The sequence below is a fragment of the Centrocercus urophasianus genome, unplaced genomic scaffold, assembly GCF_019232065.1.
Source record: "Centrocercus urophasianus isolate 14NV4802_14NV808 unplaced genomic scaffold, USGS_Curo_1.0 seq_39, whole genome shotgun sequence".
NCBI classification, from domain to species: domain Eukaryota; kingdom Metazoa; phylum Chordata; class Aves; order Galliformes; family Phasianidae; genus Centrocercus; species Centrocercus urophasianus.
Genome location: NW_024884966.1, coordinates 95,582 through 116,618, shown reverse-complemented (window position 1 = coordinate 116,618; position 21,037 = coordinate 95,582). Strand labels below are relative to the sequence as shown.

Sequence of the window (21,037 nt, the reverse complement as noted above, 5' to 3'; positions counted from 1 at the left end):
GAAGCTGTGGCCCAGACCCTCACAGACCAGATGACAAACTTAAACCCACACACCAGTTATTTGGGTATCTCATCTTCCTTCTTCCCTTCCAGCTCTGTATAAAAATCTCTGAAAAATTCTATCTTTCATGCCACCACCAGAAAACTTTCAGACATCCAAAATATGTATGGAGCAGGGAAACACCTTCTTATCCAGCTCTCTTCCCTGTAGATGAAGGCAGAATTAAGATGTAACTCATTCATGGGAGAATCCGACTGTTAGAAGAACATACACAGCAATACCTGCAGTGCTCAACCCACGGCCAGCTCTGCATGCAGAACAGACTGGAGGCAGCAACAGAAGCTCTTTTTAACATCAAAGTATGCAGAGAGAGAGGATACCTCACACTGCTCTAATGAACCAGTCCGCCCATACTTTCTGTGTGGGTATTGCAGTCATTATCACCATTACCTGCATGGCACACTGAATATACTGAGTGGTTATCTTCACCTCTAGTTTGTTTGATTTTTAAATAAGACTTCTGTTTCTTCTGGGATGGAAATGGGATCACAGCTTTAAATTTGGTTACACAGCGTTAACACCTAACAGTGTATAACAGATATTAATAAACTTAAAAAACAATAGTTTCAAGCTAAAAGCACTAGGGCATTAAACTGTGCAATAGGGCAAGCTATACATAGTTGCAGCAGTACTACAGAAAGAGAAAACACTCCTGACTGGCTGAGATATGAAACAGTAGATTGACTTAAGAAAAAGAAAAATCCCAGTATGCCTAAAGAACAAGTGCTAGGGTCCCCTGCAAAGCTCTTGTTTCTTAGAGGGCAGTAACTCAATTTCCTCCTCTGATTTATTACTAGCTACCACTCCCAATTAACAAGTGTAACTGATTGCTTAACTACATGTCCTGAGGTCTCATTTAAGGCCCTTAGAACCCTAATAAGTTCTGTTGATTGTTCAAAGTTAGAGCTTGTGATTTGGAAACTTCACTGGGATTGGATGCAGTGAGCATTGTATCTTCCCCAGACGCCATTCACACCTCTGCTGAGAGTCAGGCCGGGAGCTGAGAAAATCAACAATAAAGCACGTTTTCAGTTCTTACTCTCAGAGCAGCTCTGGGAAATTACATTCAGAGCTGGTGGGGGAAACTGTCTGATGAGTGACTCACAGTACTAAACCAGGGCAATGAAGCTGACCATGCACTCCTTGGGGTTTGGCGCAGGGCGACGTGCTGCTGACATGCTGCACTGTGGTGCAGGAGGGCTACGCCATCTGCAACAGATGTCACCTCCTCAGAGCCACTGAATTCTGCCATAAGAAAGTCTGCTGGAGCTGCTGCTTACCAAGGACACGAATACCCAGTTATGGCCAAGGCAGGGCTAATCAAGAGCGCAGATCCCTGAGCTGTCACAGATTAAAATGCAACTTTTTTGAAAGGAAGGACTAAAAAAGAACAAATACAGATGAAGCACACAGTATTACTTCAGACTCCTTAAAATTTCCCATGAGTTTGATCATTGGAGAACAGGTTCTCTCTGTGTTTCTGGGCAACCTGACAGAAGTCTACATAAACAAACAGAAAGTGATGTTACGTAGGACATAAAACCCCTGGAAGTATTTTCTGTTTCATAGCTCTGCCACCTCCATCTTAGCCAGGATGAACTAAAGCCAGTTGTCTTACATCCAGACAGTGATGGCTCCCAGGCATCGGGTAATTTTAAGGGCTGTGACTGATGTGAAAAACAATACAGAGCAAAGCATCATCCATATATTTACTGGTACTTCAACCCATAATAGCATTATATAAATACTGAAAAGAACTGAAGCAGCGTGACTAGAAATGAATCTGCATTTTTCTCTCTCGTTCTCTCAAGCAGAACTGGCCTCCTACAGATCAGTCACAATCTGGCCCTAACCCTGATCTAACTGTTACAGTCTGGATATAATTCAGTCCAAATACAAACATTTGTATTAGTGGGCTTCATGTTTCACCCTGAAAAATTAAACACATTTAAATGGCCTAGGAAAGGTGGCAGTGATATTCAGCAAATGCTTACTCAACTCTAATCCCCATGCAGTCACTTGTAGGGCAAGAGAGATTTATCACGATTAAGATATTTACTAAGGATAATATCCCTTCTATTACTGCCTGTTTTCAGATACACTGACTTAAACATAATTCAACAGAGAGAAACCAAGGAGGGAACAGCTGCAGGCTTTTCTAGACACATTTTAGAGGCCAATATATGGCATTATGATAACAAAGCTAGAACAATTGAAGAGAAATAATCATAAATGTTTCCAGTGGAAAGAACGGCTCTCTCAAATAACAATGTAAACAAGAACCATTGTGATAATAGAATGCATATGAGAATATATGAGAATACCAAAATATTGACCTGCAGTAAATCAAATCAGTGTCTTAAGGACATTTTCACCTACGGCCCATGAATATTTTCTGAATGACCACAGTTGAGAAACTCAAAATGTAACTCAACTGGCTAAGGCTCCGAAAGAGCTTCAGAGATAAAAGCTCTTACAAAGATTGTACATCTAACAAGGCGTTGGAAGCCTTAATGCCAGAGGTCTACTTTGTCTAAAACTGTTTTTAAACAGAACTAGCAGTAGAAAAAAAATGAAATTTTGCTAATTAAAATATGCATGGTTCACATAATCAGTGCATAAAAGTTGACCTATTTCCCGGATCAAAGAGCTGGAAAGACATGGAAAGAGGAATCTGCCTTCCTCAGAAAGCCCTGAAGGATTTAAATCTCGGAAGCAGGGATCTGAACAAAGAGGTTATGTAGGAAACGTAGCTGGTCTCACCTACAGTAGATGTGGCCTGGAGGACGCAGCCCCACAGGAGCAGCCTGTAGAGAGGAGCCCACGGTGCAGCAGGAGGGCCGGGGGAGCTGCCGCTGTGGGGACAGGGCTGGAGCAGGGCCTGAAGGGGGACCCGTGGTACCGAGCTGTGCTGGGCACTGCCTGGAGGGCTGCAGCTGTGGGATGCCCAGGTGGGATCAGGAGGGGAAGGGCGGTGTGCCCACGGGAGGGAGGTGAGCAGAGACACCATGGAGGAGAGGCAGAGACTAAATGTTATGGGATGACTGCAGTCCCCATTCCCCTGTGCTGCAAGGGAGGTGTGAGGTAAAAGAAGGTTTTTACTTGGCTATCAGTAGACAATAAATTACACTAATCTCCCTTACACTGAATCCTTTGTGCCCATGACAGCAATTGGGTCAAATTTGCTTGTCCTTATCTCAACCTGCACGTGTTTTTCACTATATTTTCTCCTCCTGTTCCATTGAGGAGGAGTGAGAGAACAGCATGGTAAAGCTCTGCTGCCCATCAGCATGAAATCACCACGGGTGGTAATTTGTGTGAGCTGCTTTTTTCATGATGTAGAACTACTCCACCAACACTACTTTAATTCTTTAATTGTGTTTAACCCTTTGGTAGCAGATAGTATTGGTCTACAAAAAAGGGGCATAAAGGCTACTCTCTTCCTCACAGAGCCACTATCTCCACAAGAACAGCGCTAAGGACAGCACACATCCAAAGCACTCCATCACTCTTCCTGCACCTGTCAGATACTGATTAGTTTTGAAGTCGAAAACTTGAAATACACAGTTGTAACACTGTAATGAGATGGAAGATGAGATGAAAGGGAGATAGAAAGCAGCAGTGACAACAGAGTAGCAAGGCCCTAGACTGCAGCAAGTGAGGACTTGCTTGAATGCATCAGCAGCAGGCACAGAAGCAAAAGAAAAAAGCTGCTTACCTTCAGAAGGCCTCAAGCATGCAGGGATCTCCAGAGGGACCCCCTCACCTCACTGCCAGCTCTTAAATGAGGGCTGGGAAGGGTGGATCCTGTCTCCAGCCCTTCTGGTCACTCAGCACACTGCATGCAGCTGAGCTCCCCTGTGCTGGCCTTGCTTTCCCACCAGGTGCTCCATCACTGCTTCAAGCTGTGCCTTTTAGCATTTCTGCTACAACAGTGGAAAGGGAAGTAGAATAGTACAAATGGAATACATAACAATTTAGTCATAAGTTAAAATTCAGCTTTCACAGAGACTGAAAGTGATCACCTAATTACTATGATTCTGGCAGAAGAAGATATATTACAGGAGTCATCACACTGCAATTTCTTTGTGTCAGCCTAATGGAAAAAGCCAACACAAGACCTAACCATGAAAAGTTGAACTCTTTTCTAGGGATGTGATCACTCCAGACCATAATTCATACAGTCACTCAGGTCAGAAGGCCCTTCTGGGGACTGTCTAGGCCAACCTCTGTGCTTAAACTACTGTAAGTGCTTAAACTACTGTAAGCTAGAGCAAGTTGCTCAGGCCATGTCCAGTCAAGATTTTAATGTCTCTGAGGACTGAGACTTCACAATCTCCTTGGACAACCATTTCCAGCAATCTTGTTGATCATACAAGAGATGAGCATAGCTAGTATCTGTTAATGTCTCTTCTGGGAGAATTAAAGAGGTAAGTGTCCAACACAGGAAAAGTATTAAACACCAGTACAGATAACTAAGGGGCACTCTTGAACTAGAGTGCTTGTGCAACAGAGCAGCCCATGAATTGCTCAGCTTAATATACCCATCCAGTATCCTTCCACACAGCATGTGACACTTATTTCTGCTTTTACATTTATTGTTTCCCCCAGAACCCAGGGTACACCTTCTGTAAGAAAGAGAGAACTCTGTCACTTTCAATTACAAATGAAGTACCTCATATCTGAGTTCCAGGGCTTCACCTTTATCAGCGTGAATCTGCTATGCATTCATCTCTAGATTTGTATAAATCCATGTCAATCAAGTCATCCTTCCCTTAGGCGTAAGTAGGTAAAGACCTTTCCAAGACAGCAAAGACCTCCAGAATCCAAGCACGGTGTTTCCTCTGACTCCACCACAAACACGTGAACTGTGGACTGTGTGTGCATTCACTCATTTCAACATCCGTGATCTTTGAGCATAAACAAATAAGAATGCCACAGATTCATACATTCTCAAAGGAATGCCTTTTAACATCACTTAAATTCAAACTCCCTTTGATAAACTTTTTTTGAAGATGCTGTAATTTAACCTTTAAAAATTGATGTTTACTATCTTTCGTGGCATGGAGAACACTACTTCTGCAAAACAGAAATTGAAACTGAAACAAGCAACTTGCATGATAGCCCAGAGTTATACTAAGTAGGCAGTTTGCCAACTTAAAAGTACCCTGAAATTTCAAGATTGCAGAATTCTGAAGGTCTGAAGCAGTTTTGACAAGATTGCTCTCTGTTAACAACCTTGTCAAATTCCTTTAAAATTACAGGCCTGATGTACCCATTCTATTTGCAGTGTTTAAGAGGAGCCCTTCCCCACTGCTGCTTTCATTGGTCTGAAGCAGTCGTCATTTTATATTCTGCTCCGTAAGTCTGGCACTGTTGCAAACTACTCTGTTCCATCTCCAAAGTAGACTTCAAACACACCTGGCTGCACTTTCCTGTAGGACAGAATACTACGATTATCTGAGGAGGAAGAAGAGAGCAGTATCAAAACTTATACACTACACGCTGAGATGAGAGTTAAAGAAAACATTTGGGAGCAAAGAGCTCAATTTTCACCCCACTTCATCCCATTAATGACTGGGCTGATTTTCTGAAGTATGACTGAAAGGCCTAAAGCAATATTAATCATTCTCATTAAGATTTCTCTGACCCAGATCACAGGCTGATGGATCTATGCTCTGTTATTTATAACATTCCTTTATTTACACCTTTTCACAGCTACAGCACTTGCTGCCTGAAGTTTTATTGCTCTTATAAATTTCTTGCGCAGCATTAGCAGTTCAGAACTGATACAGATAAGCAACAGCAAGTTGATGAATACAGGAGGCAAAAGACCTATTTTACTGCCTCAGCGGCTGGGCCAGGAGAATGTGCCACTTTAACAGCCCACACTTCATTGCACTGCTTTGGAAAGGCTAGCCCACCAAAACAGCAGTGCAGTGAACAATACAGTGACCTCTTCCTGCCACCAATAAAGCTGTCTTATGAAGCAGATTAATGCTTTTCTGAAAAGATTGATAACTGCTGAATTACCAGCCTATCCCAGCACTGAAATTAATCACCAGGCTAAAGGCACCAGGAATATATTCAGATGTGGCTCTGGGCAGCCTGGTCTGGTGGTTGGCGACCCTGCACACAGCAGGGGATGGAAACTGGATGTTCATTGTCCTTTTCAACCCAGGCCATTTTATGATTCTATGATCCCTCTTTGCTCCCATCAGAAATTTCTATAAGAACTCTCTCTTTGCATGGCCCTTCATTCTTGCTCACAGCATCTGCAAATTTTGGCTAGAGAGTGAAAGCATTAAGGACACATAACAAAACCCAGCTTTTCACACAGCATTCACTGAATTCAACAGAAAAGATGTAATCCTTAGTCCAGCAAAACCAGCGGCAGCTCATAGTAGGTTCAGTATTGTAGGAAGGGATCACAGAGAAACTTTAAGGCAAACGAGACACATTCACTCCCTACATCTTCCTTCCATAGCGTCCCAGCCAAAATTCTCAGTTAATCCATTTGAAAAGTGATGCACAGAACCACAAATTCTCCAACACACGTAAGGTACCCACATGTAAGCCTTCAAATTCACCAGCAACTGGGAATCGCCAATGCATAGGATGACTCTACAGCTCTCTGATGGCTGCAGAAGCCCTGGCACAAGTAATGGTATTACTGTGTTTATAAAAGTTTTTAGTTACCTTTACCAAAAAAACACACATCCTCACTGAAAGGCCAGCACGTCTGGGACAGCAGCTGCATCACCATCTGATAGAGATTATCACTATGCTATAGAGAACAAACTCAAGTCAACATTTTTATCAGAAGATCTAGTTAGAATTCCTAATTGATCTCCAAATTCATTTGTTTTATAATTACAATTCATGAGTGCTGGTAAGAGAAATCTGAGTATGACTTTGGCAAGAACATCAGAATGAGCATTCCCATGTTTGAAAAACAGTAATTGACAGTTCACACAAATTAACTGTGCTTCTTACATAGAATTAAATCTATGGTGGGGAGAATAACTGCCTGCTCTTTTCAAAACACTCGTCCAGGTCGATTTTCAGCCATAAATCAAAGCTGGCCAGGCCCTGAACTAGAACAAATTGACCTCCTCCACTCCCTTTTCTCCTCCTACCCCCATAAACACTTCTGGCACTTTACCCTTTGCCAACAAATGCAGGCTTCCCAGACACATTTCTCAAAGCCTTGAGAAAGGCTTTCACAAATATATTCTTGTATTGTCACAGAGGGAATTGAGCTGTAACTGGACTGCAGGTCACAATCCAGGCTTCCTGAATCTTTAAAAGGTTTTAGGCTTTAGAAGAAAGAGCAGCACAGTTTGTATTTACACTTGGCTAAATGATAAAGATTATGGGGAAGCCACTAAGCCCCATTATCACACCCAGGTGCACCACACAGCATTTAAAATGAAATAAAAATAATTATCATTTGGGAAAAAAAAACCAACAAACAAGATAGAAATTCTCTCTCCCACAGTCCTGGAAATCATAAGCTAAAATAGCAACTGCCTGGTAGGAAAGAGGGAAATGTCACCAAGAGAACTGCAGGAGGCTACAGCCCAGGTCACTCAGAAGGGGACAGGGCACACAGGACAGCACAGCAATGGCAGCAAATAGGGGAAGAAGAGACAAGGGAAAGGCAGAACGTGGAGCACTCATTGCCAAAGCCATATAGACAGGGTTGAAGCCTTCTTAGTTATCAACAACACTACCAGTGAATAGCAACTTAAACATCCCAAATAACCCCTCTGTAGAGACAAACATTTATGTCCAGGTTTTGTTCAGGTGCTTTTAAAATAGAAAATGAAAACAAAGAAGCAAAAAGCCAGCACGGGCAAACAGATGCTGCACGAAGGCAGATGGATTGCTTCTCCCACCACAGCCAGAGCAGCAACCAGCCCTGGTGAACTCAGCTATGGTGGCATTGCTGGGATGCAGACAGGTGACATTATTTCCTCAGTGTGACTTGAGCAGCGCCAGAGATTCTGTTTCCTGCTGTGATCAGAATGCTGCCCCTCCAGAGGTCTGCACACAGAGCAAACATTTACTAACTCACAATTACACATGATCTGTCTGTGAAGGGAGGGGGGGATGAACAAGCACTGAATTGTTTAAATAATATTGGTGAATCCAGATTTCAGTTACAGGGAATTCACGCGATACCAACTAACTAATATGTCAGCTCCCTCTGATTCTGTGTTCCTGTAGCCTGCCCAGTCATTATACTTAATGGGCCTTAATCAAATTGGCACAGTACCTGAGAAGTAATTGGATTTGGGTGCAATTTTTTAATGATTCTGAGAGGTACCCTGGAGATTGAAATTCTCAGCGTGTTCAGCTGACACAAGGCCCCAGTGTGCTCTGGGTGTGCATCTCTGGCTGCCACGGCCCTGATAAGTTAAATGTGCCAGGTCACAGAATCACAGAATGGCCAGGGTTGGATGGGACCTCAAGGCTCATGAATCTCCAACCCCCTGCCACGTGTAGGGCCACCAACCTCCACGTTTAACGCTAAACCAGGTCTCTGGTGCTGAGGCCAGCTGGCACAGAAGAATTCATAGCCACTGTTACAGACTTCCTTACCTTCCAAAACAGGGTGACTACATCCAAACCTTCTATTGGAAATCATCCCTGGCCAGTGCTGAACATCACATTTGGGCCTGGGAGTTGCTCAGGGCAGCACTGGTTGGCTCACCTTCAGCAGAGCCAGGACCCTGTCTGGAGTTCCCATACGTGGAGCAGCTCCGTGGCACTGCTTGTTTGAGGCTACATCAACGCTTGCACTTGAATAGCTCCAGGTCTCACTGTTGGGAATAACACTGCCCATTCTGCAGCGATCCTCTGGGGATCTTTAGTGAGGCTGCAGGTAGCAGGATGATCTGCTAAAGCTGTCCCAAGTATATATCTGAGCCCTCCAGAGGCAGGTGAATGTTGGCTAGATCCCAGAAGCAGCAATTAGATTACTGGGGACAGCACAGGACTTCCCAAACCACACAAGCCATTCTATTTCTCACTACCTTTTGTCAAATAAACACTGTGAAAGCAGACTCCAAGCAGTTACTGCAGCACACCCTATTTACTGGAGCCTCATAATTTGGAACATCTGGGCTTTCAGTTTCAGCGTGATATACTGGTCCACATTTCCTTGAAATTCTGCCTCTGAGAATCAACCTTGCCTTATGAATCAACCCCGCAACACCAGTGAGCACTGAAATCATTAGACTTCAAGGGCACCGTAACGTCCAAGAGACACAACTGCAGTCATAGTGGCTGGAAGGCATGGCTACATCTATTATTCTTCAGCAAAGGTGTAAGTAAGCACCACTAACCTCAGTACTGCTTTGTGTTTTTAGATAACTGCATCTATATAGGGACCTTTTGAGGCTTGAGTGCAGTTCTGAAAGTGGGAGGGCTTTGGCATCTTTATATTTTTTTAATGTCCTGTGCAAATTCTGTAGGCCTCTTCCCAAAGTGCTTCTCATATATGTATACAGAAAGCTTCATGTTCCTGCTACCTAGGTGGGCACTTAACCAAGGCAGCTACCTTCAGTTGCGCGATCACATCAGGCTCCCTCAATAGGCAAAAACAGACAAAAAAAAGATATCTCTAGAATACAGTTCAGACCTTAAGAGGCTTCTTAATAAAGCACTACTATCATGCCTACTGTTAAAAAGAGACATAGGCCAAAAAATTGCATCTGTCTTCTGCAATCTTCTGGGAGTTTAAATCAGGCGAACTTTCAGGCCCCTTCCAATGTAAGCCATGTTCTGACTCTGACAGAATGATGGATCAAAGCATGTGTCAGGCAGTGAGCTGTCACCAGTGACACCAGTGACTGTTACAACTACGGGCGCTCAGACTTTCTGGAGCAGACCAACATTTCATGGGACCACAGCTTTTGGGATCACTTATTAAGCATGAAGGCCTTCCACTGGATTCATCTGTAGCTCAGAAGAAATGAGCAAAACGTATCACGGTCCTGCACTGTGTGTTCTATGAACCATCTTCATCAGTCTGCTCATTAACATTCTGAGAGTGTTCTGCAGAGTGAAAAGGCTTGGTTACCAGACTCAAGCATTGCTGAGGCTTAGAGTTCTGAATCATCAAAGAAAGGTAGAAAGTGCATTGGCATCTCTATGCAAGGCTGATCCTCGCGTATTTTAAACTTTGTTATTAATGCAGTGGGTTTGATTAAGGTTTGCCCAGTGGCAAAGTGTTGCTGCCAGATTACTATTTTGCCCTGCAAAATGGGAAAACGCCTGAAAAAACTGGGAAATGTTTTTAAGCAACTTCCCCTGCTCTCTTTCTCAGGAAAATCACTTACTCTGTACACACACACGTACTCTTTCTTTTCTAGCATAGCTGTAATTAGCAAAGAATGCCAAGCCATAAATATTTATGCACAGATGGGATCCTGAAGTACTTTCAGAAGTTCAGTCTGGCCTCAATAGTCAGATTTCTCAAGTGAGCTTTCATACAAAACCCCCAGGTTTACGAGGACTTGTCAGAACACCCTGTTAATCACTCCTGCTTCACAGAGATGTGCTTCTCACCTAACGGGGAATGTTCCAATCACTCAGAAAGCCCCACAGTAAATGCAGGTGCTACATTACCAACTTTTCATTTGAATTCCTCATAGGTTCTGCCAGATCTCTTTACTTAGCACAGGTCTCTGCATGCTGAGGCAAAAAGTATTCTCCTCTGCAGCTTAGTTTTTAAATATTTCTTCTGTTGTTTCAAATTTTTTTCTGAAATCAGTTATGTTTTACTTTCCTATGTAAACACCTTTTTTTCCCCAAAAAATTTTGCTGGTGTGATGGTAGCACCATGTCACTAATGTAACCAAAAGGGCTGAAATCTCAAATCCAGGCTAACAACTTACAGTCTTTCCTCTGGATGAAATCTGGTGGCACAGTTTGGTCACTGCAAGACTCTATCTGCCTCCAGGATGACGTGTCTGCTGCCAGAGCACCCGAGGGGAGCAGTGTCCACATCATGCTGACTGCCCTAGCAGGGCCAGGAATTGGCCAAGGTGTCAGTTGTCCCTGTCTAAAATCACACTGACCTCACTGCACTGCAGCAGGCATGATTGCTCTCCTAGTACCCACTGGCCTCATTTAATTTAAACACAGCTAATGAGAAAAGCAAAGAAAAGGTTAATATTTTCGAGACTGATCTGGAAGCAATTAAAAGCTAGATTATGATATGGCGTGGTGAGTGTGGCACTGACTTATGGCCCTAACTGCTCACTTTAGGCGCCTGAATAAAAATCTTCATCCACTCAGGCTGTCCCTGTGCTGCTGTGGGCAGAAATAGAGGGAATGAGTCCCACTAGCTTAGAGAAGATCGTAGAGTCACAGAATGGTTTGGGTTGGATGGGACTTCCAAGTCTATCCAATCCAACACCTGCTGTGGGCTGGCTGCCCCTCACCACATCAGGCTGTCCAGGTGTTCCATGGCCTTGGGTACCTTCAGGGATGAGGTATCTACAGCTTGTCTGGGCAGCAGTGACTGAGTCTGGAACCAGATAGGAGCTGCAGCAGCCCCTTCATTGCCAGCAGTATTGCAGGGCAGCATGAGCTAACTCTTGGCAAAAGACCTCCACTGGCACCTGCAAAAACAATCTTCACTGCAGGCTGCTGGGAAGAGAGGAAGAGACAGAGCAGCACCAAGAGCAATGCAGCAAATGAGGGGGAGAGGGGAAATGCTCTGCACCCAGGCATTATGTTACACTGAAAATAAAGGTGGAAGGGAACAAAAAGTATCAAAAGTTCTTGCTGGCAAGGACTAAGCACAAAATTGTTTTTGTCTCACCAGGAAAAAAGCAGATCTGATGGAGAGATACTCACTTGGCCTGCACTTATACCACACGAGGAGGTATTTGGCTGTTTCAGGGCACGGATCTACGCCAAACAGCCGGCTGCTGACAAGGAACCGGCAGCTCCGTCTGTCCTGGCACTCATCCAGCATCTTCTGCAGCGGGGGATGCACAAACATGGAACAGAAAACGAAAGCACTTCAGTACCTCCCTAAGGAACCATAAATACAGGCAAGTTGAAGGACAGACAGCATGGCAGTTCCTGCCTCCTTAGCCACCTCAGCAATGACCATATGACCAGCTGAAAGCAATGGGTGCTGATGGAGCTACGCAGCGAAGCAGATAACTAAAATTTGCACTATTTCAGTGAGCACGTTTTCCTTTCATGCATGCAAAGAGAATGCATTGGACTGCTGGCAGAGACTTTGGAAGACTCATACAGTTTAATCATAGCATCAGGTAGCACCAGCAGTGTGTCTCAGGAAAAGCAATGTGGAGGAGATGGATCAGCCCTGTTAACAGCAGCCCCAAACACTGCCCACACCATTCTGCTTCAGCTTCCTCTGCAGATTCAGTTTCAACCACAGGTTTCAGAAAAGCTCTCTTACTGGTAAGGGAACGTTTTGGCAATAGCTGGTGTTCCAATAATTAGTCCTTGTGGTGGGAATGCTGATACTTCAGTAAGTTGTCTAAGCACACTCTCCTCCCTGTGACTTTCGCTTTCCTTTTAGCTAAACTCACCATGGGTCTGTGAGTCACAGGGTCCTCCTACCACTGGTATTTTGGGCCTTATCTCCATTTTTTCACACTACTTTTCCTCCAACACTGGCTTCCCACCTCCCCATTCATAACACTCACAAAACTGTCTCAGAATCCACAGGGATGAGGCATTCTGTCTCCTGCTAGAAAGTAACTTCATTAAGGAAGATTAATGATTTTTTTTTTCTAACCATATGATTCTTCAGAGCAGAAGTGGGGCAGAGGGAATATTATTAAGTGGAGCAGTAATTACATTTTAAATCCAGCTGGATGGCTTAGATATCCTCCTTTAGAGCCCCCAAAGCACCAACACTAACATAATGTTTGTCTGACACACATGAACCTGTGTGAAAGCGTTTTGAGACCGCAGAGCGAGGCAATCCCACAACCTTGCTCAGCCTCTGCCATTCAGAGCTATGAATTCCAGTCTCAAAACAATTTCCTCTTGCAAGGAGTTGCTAGAAAATCTTCTCCCAGAAGCTCTCCCAGGTTCCCCTCAATTTCATTTTCTTGTACCTACCCTGATATTGGACTTTCCCACAGTCTCATCTCTATGCTATTACCTAAAGGCCACAGCATGCCTCCTAAACCCATTTTGTCTCTGCCTCAACGGTTCTCTATTTTTGAGCTCTCCCTGAACATAGTATCTATTATCTTCAGCATTATAACTCTGAACATCATCCTTTAAACAACAGCAATTTCTGCTCCAGTTTCTGTTCAGTCTGGGAGCACCTCACTGACAGTTGCACACAGCTTCCTAAAGTCTTCACCTTTCAGGCTCATACATGCAAGAATTTGTGCCCACACAATCTTTGTTTTAAACTTTAATCCATGACTATTCAAGCCTTTTCTAGAGAACAGAGAGCACGTGCTGCTGTTGTTTTGCACTCATGAAGGTAATAAAACGCAGGCATCTCATCTCAAAAAACAGGGCTTAGGATGGAAAGGATTAAAGATGAACAGTATGAAAGGGCCTGCAAGCACTACCCCTAGCTTGACCAGTATGTTAAAATGCACAGAAACAGCATATTCCTTTTTCTGGACTCCCAGGGTTAACAGCTAACTAAGCATATGAAATTTAATTTAACGCTAAGTCCAAAGAATTGCAAAGGAATTCAAGTCAGACCTCTATGCAGATACCTCTTGTGATCTCACAAGGCAAGGAACAGCTGGAACAACTCTTGAGAGCTTCATACATGGTAAGAGACCTTCTCCAAATCATAGTGGACCTGAAAAGATTTTCTACTACTGCTCAACCACGACTTTACACCTACACAGTGCCACAGATACGCAGCTAAAGGAAATTAGGAACACCGTGAAAGTTTTCTTTCCCACAAGGGAGTTTTGTCTCCTCAAAGGCAGCACTCTGCTTTTTGGTCAGCAAACCTTTCCATACCACAACGGGTAGAATTTTCACCACTGCTTATTAGGGGCTTGGTGTTGTGCAATAGGTGCCACTAAAACCAGTGGGAAAAGCACAGTGGATTTAGAGACCAACAAGAAGCTGCTTTGGAAGTTTTTGCTTCAACAAGCAACACATGTTCATCTGTCCTTAGATGCAGAACCAAGAACAAAGGTGATTGCTTCACAACCTCAGGCTCCACAAATTGCCACTTCAGAACCACAGAATCGTAATTTAGGTCAGAAAACTTTGTCATGCCCTGCTCTGATCTGTGGTAACTCTTCCTCACTATTTCCCATGTAAGAGGAACATCCTGAACTTCTTTTCAGTGGTACTGAGAGTAACAGCCCTAAGGAGAAATTTATACCTAAATGAAGGAGCAAAAGTCATCCATGCCATTGTGAGAGCGCAGAAAATGAGAAATGTTATTTAGGCTGAATGCACCTTCTATTAATGACTCTTCTGACTGGCTTCATCGTTCATCTACAGTTTCAACTGTATAACTGGATAACTGCCATAATTCTGCAGAGTTACTCCGTAGGGAGTAGAAATCAATACTTCCTTTTCATTCACATAATTCTGATGCACCATCCCCAGGTTCTTGAAAAAAAATTATCAAAAAATCATTAAGATTTCTGACTTCCTGCAGACTGTTTGGGTAAAGCCTTGGATAAAATTAAATAAATCCACAAAGTGTAAAATGAAAAATCAGCAAACAAGTTGTGCCAGACCTAACATCAATTTAAAACCTGGTGCATACAATTTTCACCTATCCTGACGTGCACAGAAAATGTATTCCCCATTACTATCAGCAGTATGCACAATGCTTAAACTCTGCAGAGACCCTGCAAAACACACACCAAGGGTGAAAAACATAGCAGGTCACAGACCAAGACCACAGCTTTCTGTTCTTGCTCTTAAAAATTACAATTCTAGGCAAGATCTGAGCTTCAGTGGATGCCAGATCACAGAACAGCCTGGGTTGGAAGGGACCTCAAGGATCACGAAGCTCCAACCCCCCTGTGCCATGCAGGGCCACCAACTGCTGAGTTGATATTTGTACGTGTAAGTCAGGCTGTTTTATTCCATGCAAGGTAAGAGGATTTCAGATTTGCTCTCCAGGATCACAGGAATTGTTCCACATTTCACAGCATCCCAGGCTGCCCAGGGCCCCATCCAACCTGGCCTTGAACACCTCCAGGGATGGACGGGGCATCACAGCCTCTCTGGGCAGCTGTTCCAGCACCTCACCACTCTCACAGCACACAACTTCCCCCTGACATCCAACCTCCATCTGCCCTCCCTCAACTCCAAACCATTTCCCCTTGTCCTGCTGCCATCTCCCCTTTCACAGAGCTGACTCCCCTCCTGTCTGCAGGCTCCCTTTAGGTACTGCAGGCTGCACTGAGGTCACCCCACAGCTTCTCTTCTCCATGCTGAACAAGCCCAGCTCCCTCAGCCTGTCTTTGTAGTGGAGGTGCTGCAGCCCCCTGCTCATCTCTGTGGCTCTTCTGGACCCTCTCCAACAGCTCCCTGTCTTTCTTGTACTGAAGCCCCCAGCCCTGGACGCAGTGCTGCAGATGGGGCCTCACGAGAGCAGAGCAGAGAGTGACAATCACCTCCCTGTCCCTGCTGGCCACCCCTCTGCTGATGGAGCCCAGGACACCATTTGCCTTCCAAGTCACAAGAGCACACTGCTGGCTCATGTTCAGTTTTTCACACCCAGGACCCCCAGGTCCTTCTCTGCAGGGCTAAATGCGAACATTTCTGAATTTGGAGATGATCAGCTAGACTGACCCCAGGAAGGCTGTGAGTTTTCTTGATGATGTGAGAGTATCCTAAACTCACAAGCATTTGATGAATGGCTGAAAAATTCAGGCATTCTATTCTTTTCTCTCTGTCATTTGTAAAGATAGAAATACACAATCAGAAAAAAAAAATATGCCCATGAGCAAAATGAATTTGCATAGAAATAGTTTTAGAAACACAAAATGGCTCCCAACCTGTACACATAATGAGCTGTTTATGCTAAAGTCAGCTAGCAGACTCCTGAGTAACACAAAATGAAGTCATGTAGGATACATTATGTAAAAAAAACCAGTCACTCCAACAAAAGAAGGTGGAGGAGAAATTCCTGTCTGGCATGAAAGACATGGGAGGACACTTTCATTGTGTTGTGCCATTTTATGATAGTTTTTCATTGGTAAATCAAGCCTGAGGGCTGACAGCCAGTGATCAGGAGGGAAGCTGTAGCTGCTTAAAGCCGTTCCATTCCGAGGTCCATGACTGAGCTAAGAGGCTGCAAGATTTGGAGGAGATAACAGAGAAAGAAATGTGAACTCAAGTAAAACAACCACTAATCTAATCCCTGTGATTTACGCCCTGGATTAATCTCACTGCAGTGACCCAGGTCCTAAAGCAAGGGCAGTCTCGAGCTCAAAACCATGTCTTGGAAGAGGACACTCCAGGTGAAACACATTTCTTGTGCTCGTTTTGCTGAGCTTGTTAACATAGTAATTGCTTGTGGTCATTAGTTATCAACTGTTTAATCTGGAACTGAATGGGAGCTCTGAAACAAGGCTGTCCTCAGCTATTCCCAAGGATGCACTCATCTTTATTTTATCTCTTCAAATCACTCTTGAAGAAATACTTCTGCTCATGCTTAAAATAGACCACAACTGAGCTTAATACCCAAGGTAATTAAATTTATCTTAGCTCTTAGTACCTTGCAGTAGCTCACAGATTTAAAACATTCGGGGTGAAACCCTAAACCATAGAAGCCAATGATGATATTCCATGGGAGCTGGGATTCTGACATACAACTTCTCTCTGCGCAGCCTCTGTCATCAAAGGAACATAAGGATGACTTCAGGTCACATCAGTTCAGGCATGAAATTGCACAGAGGAGCCCCGCTAAATGATTTCCAAATTGTATGCTGCAGAAGATAAGAATTCAGGGTGTGAGCTTACGAATGGATCAGAGCTGCGTGCCAGATGAAGATGGGCACAGGTTGGTACTAAGAATTTTACACAAGAAGATAACAATAATTAAAATATAATCAATCATTTCTAGGTCACACTCAGCCCAAGCACTGCCACTATGGTAGAATTAAACCAACACATAGGTTGGTATTCTTCCATGAGCTTTGCAATGAGAAGTAAATAGAACAAACAAGGCAGCATTAATTCTCTCCACGCTGACACACAGCACAATGGCTTCATAATGGCTTTATGTCACGTTTTATTTGAATTTTAACACTCTTTTATATATCTCAGATTGTGTTACCCTAACACACTGTAGACTTAATACTTTAATGCTGCAATCTTATTTCGAGAGCCTTCTGCCAGTTATGTGCAGATTGCACGTTAATGCAGCAAGAAGATGTTTGAAGGATCAGCAACAGGGAAGGAAAGAGTACAGGAGGAACTGGACTCTGTACTGCTGAGATGCAGGTCACTTGTCTATGGTATTATCAAGAAACCTTCCCAGTCTGCTCCTCAGGAAAGTAATTCAGTTTTGCCCAAAGCGCCGTATCCAAACTGCTCATTAAATTAAGAAGAGCACAGAGGCCCTGGATTTGACCACTGATCTATGGCATGTTTTAGTGCTCCACTAGCACTCCTTATTACTCCCCCATGGACTTTCTGATGCTCACCATGGAGTTAGCAGAAGGAAACTATACCCACATAACTGGTGACATACACCAACAAACCAGACTGAAGAATAGCTGAAAATTGGGCATGCATGAGCTCTGCTATGGAAGTAAATTCCAGCAAGGTGAGTAGTGCAGGCAGCAGTGGTACTAAAATGCTAAAAAACACCACCAAGATTTTCCAGAGCTCCTCTGCAAGAACCTTAAAAGAGCCCGGAGACAGTAATGTGCAAAGAACTGCACTATGTTCAGTAACTAGAGCTAGTAAAAAACGCTGCCTAATTAACCATTACCTGCATTTCCTAACAGTGGGAAACCTAATCCGTGTGGAGGGCTGACTTCAAAGGGCAAGGAAGGCTAAGCTAAAGAAATACAAAAGGATACATAACTGAAAGTCATGGGATTAAGGAAAGGGAAAGCATAAAACAGAGTGGAGAAAAATCACTGAGAGCAAACCATTACACTGTCAAGCAGAGTCTTGGAAGCAGTGACAGAAGCCCCATGACTTGGAAAGTTTAAATTCACAGTAAACAAAGCTTTAGGAGGCTTACAACTCAGGGAGCAGTCCTGCCTCTTCAGGGAGACAGGAGCCTCTGCCTGTCACACCTCCCCTTCCACTGCACTTCAAAATGCTCTGATAAACTATTTCAGCCAAGGAAAGACGTCAAAGATACAATGTAGAGATATCTGTGATCTCTGCATCAAACAGATCTTCAATTTGCAAATGGTTAACTGGGAGACGATTGCCAGAGAGCTGCATTTCAGGCAGTGCACAGCTCATGAATGAAGTGCACAGGTTCCATAGCTTTTTATAGGAGCAGTTTTGGCACTGCAGTAACCTCCTGTGCACCCTCAACTCACTGCTCACGAGCACCTGCAAAACAAACAGCACAGTTTGATGAAGAGTTGCCCAAATTCTGCTCTTGAATTCACTGGAGTCCCTGAAACTTTTCCTGCTCAAATTGTCTGTAAATCCTGGAAATGTGATGTGCAATGTGACAAGCCCTGAGCTCTCCCTGCTGTACTGACCACAGTGTGGTCTGGTGTAAATTCCTTTCTTCCTGTCATTTTTCCCTTTCTTTCCCTCCGACCATCATCATCTTACAGGTTGTTTGGAGACAAGGAAGGGCTCTTCCTTTGTGTCTTTATAATACCAGTACAGCAGGACCCCAGTTCCTGGTGAGGACACTTGGGGCTGTTACATCAGTGGCACTGTACAACATCCCGAGACTGGGCACGACAAATAACCACTACCCTTCCCAAAAAGTCACAGTAATTGAATCATTTTCTTCTCCTTTCTATTTTACTTTACCACACTACTAAGCCACACTTACACACAACTACGATGCTTGGAGAAAATAAAACCCTCCATAGCACACAGACACCTCTAGCTCCATCGCCTTCTGACCAACTCTCAGCTCATGATTTGGAAGTCTTGCAGCTAATGAACAGTTTACCTAATATTTTAAGCACCAAAGAGGTCAGCTTTCCTCTGCTTTCTATCACATAAATCTTCCTATCCTTTTAAAAAAAGGGGAGGAAGTGCTGAGGGTGTCCTGTGGTTAGCATGCAAGGAATCTGCTGCTCCCTTTTGCAGGGCTGCTTCATAAACTGCTGAAGTGCCTGTGGGAGAAGGTGACAGCAGAGCTGTGTCACGTATCTCACTTCAGGCACATCCCAGCTATTTCCAGCGTACAGAGAAGGTACAGAAGAAACAATTCCAGACCAGACTGTCTAATGACGCGTCAGAGCACAATATTTGCTCCTCATATGAAAGGGTGAGTGGGCAATTTCTACACCCTCAGCTTTAAATCATCTTCTTGAATACAGCACAAATCTCTCTTACTTCCTACAACACATCTCAAGTGTCTTGTGCTAATTTTAGGTTCCCCTGTTAAACAGAGTGGAATAGGAGGCTGTTCACAAAACAAATATCTGGCTTTCAACACAACTTGATTTTTGTTTTTCTGATATCTCCATACATGCAGTTTGGGGTCACTGCCTTCACACCTTGGACACATTCTCCTAAATGGAATGCATTTCATTTCAAATAAAAGCGTGATTAAGGAAAGCATCCAGGCCACTCGTCACATAAGACTGGACTAGCTTTGGTTGCCTCAGTGTAATCAACACCTTTTTTCAACTTTCCATTGTTTCTATGTCTGAACTGGATATTTATAGGACAGAGAAGCAACCATTATGCACAAGTATGCACAGGTAGTGTTCAGGGAGAATGGTATTAGTACCTGTCTCTTACACTCCCTCCAGGCCAATCTCAAGATAAGAGCATGTACAGTATAGTAATAGTATGTAGTCATGGGCTTGATTAGACACAGTGATTTTGCATACTTAATTTGGCAAGGTTTGGTTTAGCTGGCTTTTTAAATTAGCACCAATCAGAATACAAACCTAACTTTCCTGTCTATAGCAACCAACATAACCAAGAATAAACATAATAAATCCAATTTTATTGTCTAGTTTTCTTTTCTATGTCCAATTTTCTTACATATGTGCATTTCCACCACGTAGACGCAGGCACCCTGCTATTCAGCTTGTGGAGAGCCTAGTTTACCCTTCAGAGAGGCATCAGCCCTTCCAGGTCTGAGAAAGATGATGAGATCCAGCTCTCATTTACACTATCTAAAGATTTCATCTCCCTTGCTCTCAAATTCTTCCAGTTGCTTTGAGTGGGCCACTCACTCAGAGGAGATGAGCTTATATGCACTGGTATCAATGATGTTTCAAGTAAATGTAATCATGAAAAGAAACAAAAAAGGGAAGGCAGACTCTGCTAAAGCCTTCAGTCAGAAAAAATCCTGGATGAAAGAATGAGAAGTGATGGGGGCAACACTGGCCTTTATGCAAGTTATAAATGAAATTATTCACTAGCTCTGTGGGTTCATTAATCTAGCTCTAAGCTTTACTACAAGTTACTACTGGTTCATAGCTATAAACACACAGCATGCTAAAGAAAAGTCTCTGGCCTTGGATTTTCAGTCTCAAAGTGTGCACGTAGAAAGAAGTGGGCTTTCTTTTGCACTGGGGAGCAGATCACTCATCACAGATCAGCCCAGTAATGTTTCTAATTTTTGTTGCTCTTACTGACAGCTGATTAACAATGGCACCTTCCATATAATCCTCTGATTTGCTCAAGTTACACGTGCATACAGTCAGCATTCCCTACAGAAATGAACAGAGGTGGTTAACTGGGAGATAACAAGATCAAGTGATGTATTATCACTTACAGCGGCCTAAGAGCCAAATGAGTCAGGCACAGAACTCAAGGATTGCCTCTGGATTTCATGTTACTGAAGTAAAAG

At 43.6% G+C, this 21,037-nt stretch overlaps 1 protein-coding gene across 1 annotated transcript in view; it reads right to left on the bottom strand.

Annotated features, from left to right (window-relative positions):
* EVA1A (eva-1 homolog A, regulator of programmed cell death) overlaps positions 1 to 21,037 on the bottom strand; it is a 189,081-nt gene that overhangs the window by 119,236 nt on the left and 48,808 nt on the right. Inside the window, exon 3 of the mRNA XM_042832674.1 lies at positions 11,935 to 12,058. Within this exon, the coding sequence (XP_042688608.1) occupies positions 11,935 to 12,058 (124 nt within the window). The remainder of the gene's footprint in view (positions 1 to 11,934; positions 12,059 to 21,037) is intronic.